The 12,563-nt window shown below is 34.1% G+C and overlaps 1 protein-coding gene across 1 annotated transcript; it reads left to right on the top strand.

Annotated features, from left to right (window-relative positions):
* The first annotated feature begins 6,199 nt into the window (after positions 1-6,199).
* LOC127848532 (uncharacterized) lies at positions 6,200-11,860 on the top strand. The gene is made up of 3 exons (XM_052381042.1): positions 6,200-6,757; positions 7,572-8,587; positions 9,727-11,860. The coding sequence occupies exons 1-3, from the start codon at positions 6,429-6,431 to the stop codon at positions 10,077-10,079; spliced, it is 1,698 nt and encodes a 565-aa protein (XP_052237002.1). The 5' UTR covers positions 6,200-6,428; the 3' UTR covers positions 10,080-11,860.
* The last annotated feature ends 703 nt before the right edge of the window (positions 11,861-12,563 follow it).

Raw genomic sequence — 12,563 nt, 5'->3', positions numbered from 1 at the left:
AACCTGAAATTATTTATCGACTTTCATTGTTGTCCTAAATGTGTAGTATAGATACTGTCCATTAAGCCTTTTCCACATATAAGTCATACAGGCTAATATGCACTTTGTGACATTTACTGAACATGATGTACTTTCGCCGCGGAACACCAATGGCTATTTCAAAATTTCGTGTACATTGCACACACTCCACACATGAATACCTCTATGCCAAAAAGAAGTGCCGTTCAACAAAAAACAACCTATATTTAATTAAACTTGAATGTATCGCTCCTTTGCAAGAACAAATCAGGGATATAACACAGTTAACACATACTTATCAACAGACATATTTATCAAATTTAATTAACAATAGCAACCAGATTATGAAGAGTAAATGAATCAGAAGGCTGCATAAAACTGCATTAAAACTATAAATATGTAAAATACATAGAAAAACATCTATTTAAAAACAAAAATGGTAACAGCAAACAAACACAAACATTTTTCGGTTATGTCCGCCAGAGCAGCGCATGTAATAAGATAATCATACTCGTAAACCAGACGACACTTGACTGGATATCTGAAATAAACAACATGTCATGAACTCTCCGGTAGCATTCGTGATTAATCGACTATCTTCGGAATTCTCCGTAAGATATAACAAATCGTCTGCTGCTCCAGAGTGGTACCGGTAGGTCACTACGCATAGGTCGCAAAAAAAATGTAAGTGCTGTTGTTCTCTTTCGCTATTATAATTATGGGTTGTTCTTTCGACGTTTTCATGTCATGTTTTAATATGAATGATACTATATAAAATCACACTTTAGATAAGTCAACAGTAATAATAAATAAAGATGAAAATCTAATTAAAAAAATAGATTATGCTGTACCGTGAAACAATTTGGCAGAACTATACACCTACTTGTAGCGCTATTACACATAGTGTCACATCCGGCCCAGAGCTTGTTTTCGTCACTTCCCTCGCTGCAATCTCCCACACAGTCGCAGACAAAACTGTCATCGATGCACGTGATGGACCCGCGTTCACACGTGAAATAGTTATCAGGGCAGTACTGAAATACAACACCGGCTGTACATGAGATCCTTTGGTGACATATTCCCATTTCCAGTTCAATATAAATCATCTGTACGTTGAAGGATTATACTTAATAATTTTTTTTTATCCCCGTCGATATTTTTAAATCTTCAGTTTGAAATAAGTTAAGGAAAAATGGGTGGTTAACGCTAAACATTATTTGCATAAACGCGATGTGAATGATACACCCTCACTCTTTCACATACACGCATTATGGAAGGTGAACCCTCATTATGTTTGACATACACAAATGATGAAAGGTAACCGCTCACTTCTCTGAACATAAACAAATTATGGAAAGAAAACCCCTCGATATTCTTAAAACACATGGAACAACTTCGCTATAATTTACATGAACTATTTTTACATATTAAACACTTTGGATGGTTCACAATTACTATTGATTAATTCACTATGTAAAGTAAATTGACCCTCGTTACCCTGATAACGCTCATTACAGCGCGATCTATGACGGTATTTGGATTTCTTTACTTAGAGGTCATAATATACTAAATCGTTTCCCTATATAATTCAATGTAAAAGCGACAACTTTAAGCGAAAATAAATGCAACATTTGGCACAAAGAGACCCCCATAACTATAAACTTTATTAAAGGCCGTTCTAAGTGGAATTGATTTGTGCAATAAAACAGATATGTCATGTTCAATCCAAGAAAGAACTTGACACGAATCAAAATCGACTGTTTTTGCATTTTTTTCTCGGCCCTTTCTTAGTGAAATGTAACCTTTTTCAGTGCAATGCTTTACTATAGTCTTCAAGTTTATCATATTTCAGGGATTCAGTAGTGAACACCTATTTATTCCCTACCATTATCTCCGAAAGATGAAACCCAAACAATAGTTCAAAGTGTAAAACATGCCTTCCTGTCAACTATGATATTTTTTTTAGAGAGTACAGCCCTACATGAAACGATTATTTAGTATAATGTAACCTTAGAGAGATAATAACTTTCTTCATCTGAAAACGGCAGTGAGGACGCCAGTCCGATATGTGGTGGAGTTATGTTATCGTTTCCAGAAGGTCTTCGTCAGAATAAGACATTAACTGAGGGTGTAATCACGTGACAAAGAAGTTGGCGACGCCCATGTCGAGACAAGCTATTTTCGCCGTTTAATACCCTTTATATAACACCTCCCTCTGATTAAACAACCAGTGTAACACTTAACGAAACACGTACGTGCACATAACGTGATGTCTATTGCACAGGCGGAAATAATGCACGGTGTCAGTAATAATTACAGGGCTTAACACAAAACCAAATGACACAACGAACTCGGCTGTGCAGTATGAAGAATTATTTCGGGAACCGTAAGTGAATGTATACTTTTCGTTAACCCCTTTTATATCGTTTTCGCTAATCTAAATTAAAAAAAGGTATTTTTCAAAGCGAAATATACGCTTTTCTGGTTGTGATCGTCGTGTAAGAAAACAGGAGGTTACTATATAAAGGAGGTGTACATGAACGTCATAACCTTAAATATGTATTGTATCCCGATCAAAATGACCGGCAACTATCTCTTATTCCAAAACACCATATTGTCTCATCATACAATATGCCGTACATGTACTCAATTTGTTCGTATCCAGGGGAGCTAATGCAATCTCAACAACAGATGGCAGTTATGAAGCCTTTATAGTTGGTAAGGCTGAATTTCATCAATTTGTGACTGATGTAAAATACTTTCCTTTTGGAATATGTAATACGGATAGGTAAATCGTATGGATATAAATCGTTCTTTGTTTTCACGTATTGCTTTAAATTCGGAGACAACAGGTAAGATAAAATTGACTGTAACATTCACTTACTTTTTTTTTGATGTTCAACCAGATTCCTCACAATCCCGTCATGCATACCACTAAGAAACGCTTGTGGAGCTTGAATGTCGTGAATACTCTAGGATTTCGGCTGACAATTATCAACTGGAAAATACGACTCCAGCAGAAATGTCCGCATCAGGGAGTGATCAGGAATACGTCAATTTACAGCTGTTCACTAATTGATTTTGATACATGTTGTTTATTGAAGTTTTATTTTGTTTACTTAGAAGAAACATTTAGGAAAATATGCTAATTCCTGTTTTGTTATCGGGTAGGCACATAATTATTATGTAAGGAAAAATAAAGAATAATATTTTTTTTTATATTCCCGATATAAAAGTTCTAGGTCTAATTGTCTTTGAATACTATAACGTCCACGCTTATAATAAGTGGATGTCATCTCCAAACAATTAACGCATATATATCGTTCTTAATTACTAGCTGTTATAAGAAGGAGTTCATCACAACTACAATATACCCGATGATTTGATTCCGCTCTGTTTTGGGTTAAATAAGCCAATCAATAGCAGGGGCGTAGCTGCTATTAGGCACAGCAGGCCCGGGCCTACATTTTTTTGGAAACATGAAAAAAAAAAACGCATTAAAATGTTGACCCTGAGGGTGGTGAGGTGTTAGAAATATTCATTTCATATTGACGTAATCCTAAGACAATGGATTCTTGTCGTGTTCAAAGGACATATCTTCCAATTATCAACTCTTCTTCTTTCCATGTGCATAGATTCTAGCTCGATTCTATTCATGTGACTTGCTGTCACAAGTTTACATAGATCTACATGTAGATCTCCCTTTCAACACTACAGTAAGTTGTAATCGATTATCGTTGGATTTTTAACAAACATTCCGAATAATATTTATTACCGCGGAAAATTAAAATGGAGCACTTGCCCCCGTATCCCGATCCATTGACTGAATCCGGGTCGGTTCGGTCCCTTGATGCCGAACAAAAACGTGCCGTTATAGACATGCAGACAGTATTATTGGAAATAATTCCCATGGTTTGAATTGTGAATAAGTGGAGTGTTACACTTTTCAATGTTTCTCTGTTTCATATTGCTTTCAAATTTAGTTTTCTGGTATAAAGATAATACAGTAAAATTTAGTCCTCTGACATTGAGATAAAATAGTACAATATCAAAAAAAAAACAGGCCAATGTATTATATTTTCTGATCTTAATATTTTTATAGATATGCTTTAAATCTCACCACAGGCGTTATAGGATTAAAAAAAAATACGGGGATAGAACCCCCCGTTGTTATGTATCATATTCGGGCCAACACCTAAAAAAATGCTAGCTACGCCCCTGAATAGCAAAATACATCAAGGTAAAACTATGTGATTACGAGCAATTCTTAAATTTACATTAAGTTTATTCACACTTTGTCTGGTTTATAATGAATACGCAGATCGTTCAAGTTTTATTGAATTTCTTGATAAGACTATAATTATGTCTAATAAAAAAGTCTAACTCTCCTAACTTTTAAACAAAGTATTCACATTGGGTATTTATTTATCTTACATATAATGCCCGGTCAGGATTACTTGATAATTAAGGCTTGTAACAGGAAGAGAAAACGCTGAAACCTTACGCATACGAGTTATGAAATAATAGCCCTAACCTTCTTACCATATAGTGTACATAAATGAGCATCTGGCAAGTAACAAACCCGACAACCCTGACCTAACTTAATGCAGTATTTGCATAAAATATTAAAGTATTGTTTAAATATAAGATGAATATCACTATTAATTAGGGACTCTTAAAAATATGTTAATGCATAAAGAAATCAGATAAATAAGCTCGTTACAATTTTAAATATGCACAACCTACTTATTTGGTAAAATCTAAGTGGACATTATGTTCTACAACGTGATACGTTCGTTAAGAGTCAAATGTTCTCCAAGACATGATGGGTATTATTATTTTAATCGAAGCAAAAACTGAATGCTCGTTAGACACTGGCTCAAATGATTTATGATAGTAATATCAGATTTAAGCTCAGTTATTAATACTGTTTTAAAAAGGGATTATTTAAAAGAGTCTAATGCAATGTGTGTGGAACTCAAAATGTATTTGCAATCACAAAAATAGCCGTAGAACCAGCGAGAAAAATTTGAAAATCGCAGGAGCATTTGTTTTTCAAACGTAATGAATTAAACATTATCGTATATCGTTTATTAATTGAATGTTCTATGACATCAATATTATCTTCCTGTTTTTAAAAGCTGCAATCATTTATTTTGCCATTGGCAGGCTTTTAAAACCGCATTCATATAATACAAACAATACAGCTTTGCATGGGTATCGATTGCGACAGACCATTATTTACTTAATCTTTGTCAGGGCTCTGGGTTTCTTGTTGGCAATGGAAAACTAGGTTATCACGAATCTATAGTCGATTTTACATTTTGCTTGAAAACGAATGTGAGAATTGAATAGACATTGTTAGCTCAGTTGACAAATGCAGTTCTGAACTGAACTGTGAGTTGATAAAATGCAAATGAAAACTGTTACAAACATGGACTAATCAATAAATCTACACCAGACTATTTGTAATTGGAATGACATTACCGGGCTTGTAAGAGGGACTTTTTCACAGTGTTGTAAATGACAATTTTCCCCAAAATTATAATGGATAAAAAAGAATGTATTTATTATATTCATACCAGCGAGATTGCACTCATAACTAAGTAATATTTTAAGCAAAATATTGTGTGTTTTTTATAAAGATAATGATGAATAAAAATTGGTAAAGTTATACAGCTTTTTAAAAGCATTTCATCAATAATTTGAAACATGTGTATGACTTACAGTTTTTTTGTTTTATATAGCTGTTAAGTATTAAAGCCTGAGTGTTGTAGTGTTTGTGTAGTAGATGTTGCCTCCAAAGATCACTGGTTTGAATCTTAGGCAAAGTGTAATTGTACCTTTTTCCTTGATTTTATAATTATTTAAGTCTTATGAAAATATTAGATATTTGTTAAAATTTATATTGAATGAATTTAAATACTCAAATATTTTAACAATTGCCTTTCATTAAATGCATGCAATAAAGTTTTACCCTTTTTTCAGAAAATGGTTTATACCCTCAGTATCAGCAAAATGTTATGTGCAATCAAGTTTTACCCTATTTTCCGAAAATGGTTTATACCCTTATTATCAGCAAAATGTTATGTGCAATCAAGTTTCACCCTATTTTCAGAAAATGGTTTATACCTTTGTTATCAGCGAAATGTTAACCTACATACAAGATCTTTTCATATCTTCGATTGTCGTGTATATTCAAAGTGTGTTGTGGGCTTAAACAGAAATATAAAACATTTGCGAGTTTAAAGTTTAGTACATTGATTATTGCAATCACTTAAAACTGTGTGTGTGGGTTTATGCAACATATTCTGGTTTTGATAACATTGATTGTATTTTATTCAAATAGTCATAATATTAGTGAATACCTTACTTTTTAAACAAATAACAGTTAACAACACATATTGAAAATGGCAACTTTCGTCGGTTCAACTCATAAAGGTGAAGATTTAGTGAAGGAGTATTCTTGTGGCGCTTGCGAAAGTAAAAATATCATACAAAGTGCTGACGTTTTCTGTGAACCATGTTTGAAGTGTTTTTGCAAAAACTGCCTGCATTATCATGATCAAATATTTGTAAACCATTTGACATATGGAAGAGGAGAAACGAATAAATGGCCCCCAGCAAAAACAATGGTGGAATTGTTTCTGAAATGTGATAGTCACAACAAGAAACTGAAATTGTTCTGCCAGGACCACAGTCAACTGTGCTGCTCTGATTGTGTTTTACTGAATCACAGGTAAGTGACACTTGGTCATAAAGTCGCATGTAGTTGAAAGCACTTAAAAAGAGGCAAATTGGCGCTCACGTGCAAGAACTAGACTATAATCATAAGGTGGAGTTCAGAATAAAAAAAGTTCTTTGTGAAACATAAATATTTAATGTTTTGCAATACTTTTCTTTTCAAACTTGGTTAAGAGATCATAAGAAAAAATATTATGAAAATGTTTCAGGAAAATGAGCTTTTTTAGAAAGTTAACAAGCGTTTTCTTTAATGTGACCAAATGACCTAGGTTTCATTTCACATGACCCTTTTTCAAACTAAACCGACATATCATTATGACAATTGTTAAAACCAAGATTTATGAAGATTGGACAATTAATGTTGCCAATGGAGTAATAACAAGGAAAATGTTGCCCCCCCCCCACGACAGACGAAAGGCGTTCAAATAAGCTCGCCATGAGCACACTGTGCTCAGGTGAGCTTTAAACTAGACTGTTATCACGTGCATGAATCAAATATCTTAATAATGTAACAGTTTCATATTTGAGTTGTGTAAAGCCTTTTTAGAGTTGTTCTAAAGAATTTTGAAAAATGGTAGTTTTATATTTGACGTCAAGATTACACAATGGAGCAGTTATTTTTTTGTAATGCACACTCTTAAACTGATAATGGTTTTCACTAAGTTGAGACTACTCTACACTTTATTAAACTCAACATGTTTGACAATACACTACCTGCCTTTAAATATAATCAATCTTACACTTCTATGAATGTTTCATTTCATCTGAATATGTCAAATTTTTAATTATGATTTATGTTGGTATTTCAGGCAATGTACAAATCTGGCTCTTATTTCCGAATTAGACAAAAGGCTGTCAGTGGATATGAAGCAGATGTCAAACAAAATTCAGACAATTCTTGCTGAACTAAATAAGTGTAAGAAAACACAAGAGGGCACTATCCTGTCCGTGGAGGGATCATACAGTGAAAGACTTCAAGAAATTACAGAGATGCGTAAAAAATTAAATGCTGCTTTGGATAAACTAGAAAATGCAACTTTGAAAGAACTGGAAGAAATTAGGACCAAATTGCAAACCGCTCTAAAGAAAGATGTTGACAACTGCAGCAGACTGAAGGATGAACTTCATCGACTAGGTGAAGCTGTAAAAGGCATTGGTGATCAGAGCAAAACTGAAATTGAGTTCATAGCGGGTAGGAAATGCCTGGACAAAATACAAGAGTCCGTATCATATCTGAAGGAAAACCCAGTTAAGGTTCAGACATCAACAATATTCAAGGCAAACACTGAGATTTTGCAGTACCTGTCTAAACAGTCTGGTTTAGGGAGGACTGTAGACAGTAAGCAGTCTCCCAAAAAGGTGATGAATCCAGACCAGGTATTGACTCTGAAAAGGACGTTTGAGTATAATGTGAAAATATTAAGTGACAAACGTCAGACTTGCTACATCTTGGGCATTTGCAGCCTGCCCAGTGGTCAGACTATTATTGCAGATTATAATAATAAGAGACTGAAGATGTTGGACAAGGATTACAATGTGTCCAGTCATTGTGATTTGGATTGTTATCCACAAGACATTTTCCAAATTACACAAAATATGGTAGCTGTAACTGATAATAATAAGGTGCAATTTATCCCTGTTGAAAATGGGAAGCTGGTGAGTGGGCATGCTGGGAGGTCTATGTTTGAGTTACGGCATGCTGCTCTTGGCATTTCCTGCCATAACAGAGAATTGTATATCACCTCTGGCACCGCCCTCTACCTCTACACGTGGTCAATGAATGTTATCAAAATGCTTTATGAGGATACAGGGGGTGGCATAACAGGTATCTTTAAAGTTAATATAATGGAATATGTACAATACTGTCAATACATGTATGACCATTATTTTAACATAAAATATGATCACTAATGTGCATAATTTAAAACACTAATGAACTTTTTTGAGAGTGTTTAAAATAGTGAAAATCTTAAAAGCTGATCTGTTATTAATAGGCATGGGAAGGAATACTGAAAATGATATTTGAATATTCGTTTGTCATTACTCGAATATATTCAAATATTCATTTTGTTAACCTTTGATTCGAATGTCATAACTAAAAACGTCCTGAGCAACGTACGGTTCGTGACTGCCACAAATACCTATAAATCCTATCATATGTGCAGCTTTAAAAGAAAGGATAGAGTTATCATTTTGAAAACGATTATTGAGTATGTTCTTCATTTTCACTTAATACATTTTATTTTTATAAGATAAAATATATTTCTGGTAAACATATTACCGTAAATTTCATTTATCTGAATTCTTTACTAAATTCAAATTACTCCCCAATATAATGTTGTATTTTCACAGGACACTACGACGATGTAAAAAAGTGGATATAACTTCGATTCACAAAATTATTTTCCTTCTTTGTACTCTAATGTAAACACAAACAAAAAAAATGCGCAAAAGTTGGTTTTATTTACACGCAGGGATAATTGAATCTTATTTCAAGCAAATTTACTTGATTATTTTTATAATAACACAATTCTGATCAGATAATAGTGGATTTAATATATGTATATAGCAATTTAAATGATTGGGCATTTGAAGGTAACGCAAGTCAAAATATCTATGTTGTCCTTATTGTAAAACGCTGAACAGTCAACAACATGGCAATTATCTCAGACAAAAATAGATTAAACAAAATTTATTTACATCAAAGAAAAATCCCACAAATAACCAATAAAGACACTACCACTCTCCTGATACATTCCCTTACGTAAATAATAATCTCGTACATTGTTGGCACCTTTTGTCCAAACAATGACTGATAAACAAAAGTCGTCTCAGTCTGCACTGAACCATTTTTTGAAGTTTCTTGGCATACAAATCAAAATTGTGGATTCGAATTATAGGTAAATTAGTGAATACTCAATTTTCCATCCCTAGTTTATATATATAATGTTTTATACTTTGTAGTTTACAAATGTGCATTGAGTCCTGACGGTGACTGGATCTATGTCACCAACTTTTCCCAGCATACGCTCACCACATTGGCCACAGATGGCACCGTGATATCCACATTCACAGACCCTGAACTACAGGGACCAAAAGCTGTGCACGTTACACCTACAGGACAACTCCTTGTCTGTACATTCAATTCCCACACTGTCATACAGGTGGATCATGAGGAAAGAAAGAAAATTGCAACGCTAGCTTCACAGAAAGAGGGAGTGAGCTACCCAGTGTCTGTCTGCTACAACACCAATAGTCACCAGATCATTGTCGGAGCATATGCTAGCAATAATATCAGTGTCATGGACTTGCAGTAGCTCTTCCAGTGGAACAAAACATAGATATAAACATAGGTATATATGTAATTTCCATTGTTTCATTGAAAGGAACATTAAGTCATTAGAATTTATATCTGGGTCATGCAAAAACATATTCATACAGTTGATCGTCTATAATTTAAAATTAAATGTAAAATGCCGACTTCATTACGAAAAATGCTAGTTTATAAATGTATATATTCTAAAACGATTGGAATCACCAAAAGCAATCGCAAAACATATTATGATACTAAAAACGATGATCTTGTTTTGCGTTAACCGCTCGGGTATTTCTGCCACCTACTCTGGTGGTGACGTCATTTTTACACAACGCGCATGACAAGGAAACTCGTCCATTGTTATTACGGATTGGAGCTTGAACACTTTGCGCTTAACGTTAAATTTGAATTCAATAGCGTGTTATTTTGTTAATTGTTCATTAAGTTTTATTTAAAGCGTTTGTTGATTTTTTTCCATGACAAACGTTATTCGTCAGAGTTCAGTGTGTTGCTTTCGGGTGCATGGAGCGTCCGGACAAAACATCGAACTACACGCACCGGATTGCATAACTCAACATGCTTGTTATGTTTTCTGTAATTGCGAGACAATATTCTAAATGTATTGATATTAATAGAAACACGGAAACGCATTACTGTTATGCCTTTGTGTAGATCACATATACGGATTATTTAAAATCCACTATTTTTCATTAACATGTACGCATCAATGGTTTTGTAACAAAAACACGTTGTTTGAACAGCTATAAAAAAGGACAAATACCTTTCAACTTATAAATAACTCAAGTTATGGTCTGTGTCACCATACAAAAATTTAAAGTATCAAAAATACTATGTGTGTTTATCAATTATATTTCCTCATCTTTTAAGAAATTATGAGAGGATAAAAATATAACTATGTAAACTTAGTTATACGGATATTTAACCCAAATAATTGACCGTTTTCTACACTGTCTAGATACAGACAATTTTTTAAACGGAAATTAGAATATAATTAATAAAATTAATATTGTTTGCTAACATTATTTGTTATGTTATATTGAAATATTCACAATAAAATATAATATGATCATGTTTTGTGCATGGATCATACTTATTGGTATTAAATATCCACCGCCATAGACGGAGGGATATTGTTTTGCGTTGTCAGTCCGTCCGTATTTCCGTCCTTCCGTCCGTCCGGCACTTTTGTTTCCGGAGCCATATCTTGGAAGTGCTTTGGCGGATTTAATTGAAACCTGGTATAAGTATATATATGGATAAGAGGATGATGCACACCCAATGACATTGTACACCATTTGTTAATAACGAAGTTATAGCCCTTTGTATCTTGAAAAAATGCGTTTTTGTGCCCAGAGCCATATCTTGGAAGTGCTTCGGCGGATTTCATTGAAACTGGGTATGAGTATATATATGGATAAGAGGATGATGCACGCCAAATGGCATTGTACACTATTGAATAATTACGGAGTTATGGCCCTTTGTATCTTGAAAAATTAATTGCTTTTGTGTGTGTGTGTCCGGAGCCATATCTTGGAAGTGCTTTGACGGATTTCATTGAAACTCGGTATGAGTATATATATGGATAAGAGGATGATGCACGTTGTCGAATGTCCATCTGTCCAGAAAACTTTTGTGTCCAGAAGTATATTGGCGGGGGATATCAACTCGACAAATTTGCTTGTTTAATAAAAAACTTAACAGCTTTGCATTTTTGATTATTGATTATTATCTGGATTAAATTTTATATCACAAAGAGAATGATTGCTGTCTTATTTTTCGTAACTTTCGTAAATATCCAGCAAAAGCGAATCTCGAATTGACACAAGTTATCAGCGCTGTGTATTATTCCAGGTGGTGTCATGTAGTTTATTATTACATGTATTTGGGTGTTGAAATGTGTCTTATCAGCGAATATATCTCAAGTTGATTATGACAGTTACAATGTGGTATCAGATAAGATATTAGACCTCCCCCAATCAAATCAACTTTGTATTATAAAAATTGATCGCTATTAGACTATGGCCTAACACAAGCGTCCAGAACGTGTCGCATCAAGTTCCCACCCTGCCCTTTCATCTACAAACGACCTTATTTAGATTTTTCATCACATTCTTATAACGGAAGTTGTATTTATAGTTTCAATAAATCCACTTACAATTCTATCAAGAATCCGTTCTGTGTTGATGAACCGTACAAGGTAGTCATATTCAACCTGAGCGTACTGTAGAATTAAAAGCAACCAAATCAGACATTAATTATACCCACGCTTTTAAAAGCGTTGGGATATTGTATTGATCTCCGCTTTCTGTCCGTCTGTCATGGACACTATCTCCTCCTACACTATTAGCGCTAGAACCTTGAAACTTACACACATGGTAGCTATGAGCATATGTGCGACGGTGCACTATTTGGAATTTTGATCTGACCCGTGGGTCAAAAGTTAAGGGTAAATAAATGGGTAAAA

The sequence above is a fragment of the Dreissena polymorpha genome, chromosome 10 (assembly GCF_020536995.1).
Source record: "Dreissena polymorpha isolate Duluth1 chromosome 10, UMN_Dpol_1.0, whole genome shotgun sequence".
Classification (NCBI taxonomy): Eukaryota; Metazoa; Mollusca; class Bivalvia; order Myida; family Dreissenidae; genus Dreissena; species Dreissena polymorpha.
The sequence above is the reverse complement of the archived record's forward strand: the minus strand, read 5'-3'. Positions and strand labels throughout refer to the sequence as shown.

Excerpts from the sequence above, each read along its gene's own strand:
- LOC127848532 (XM_052381042.1), top strand. The coding sequence starts at position 6,429 with ATGGCAACTTTCGTCGGTTCAACTCATAAAGGTGAAGATTTAGTGAAG. Across the intron at positions 6,758-7,571 it reads TGTGTTTTACTGAATCACAG|GCAATGTACAAATCTGGCTC; the intron begins GTAAGTGACACT and ends TTGGTATTTCAG. Across the intron at positions 8,588-9,726 it reads TACAGGGGGTGGCATAACAG|TTTACAAATGTGCATTGAGT; the intron begins GTATCTTTAAAG and ends TATACTTTGTAG.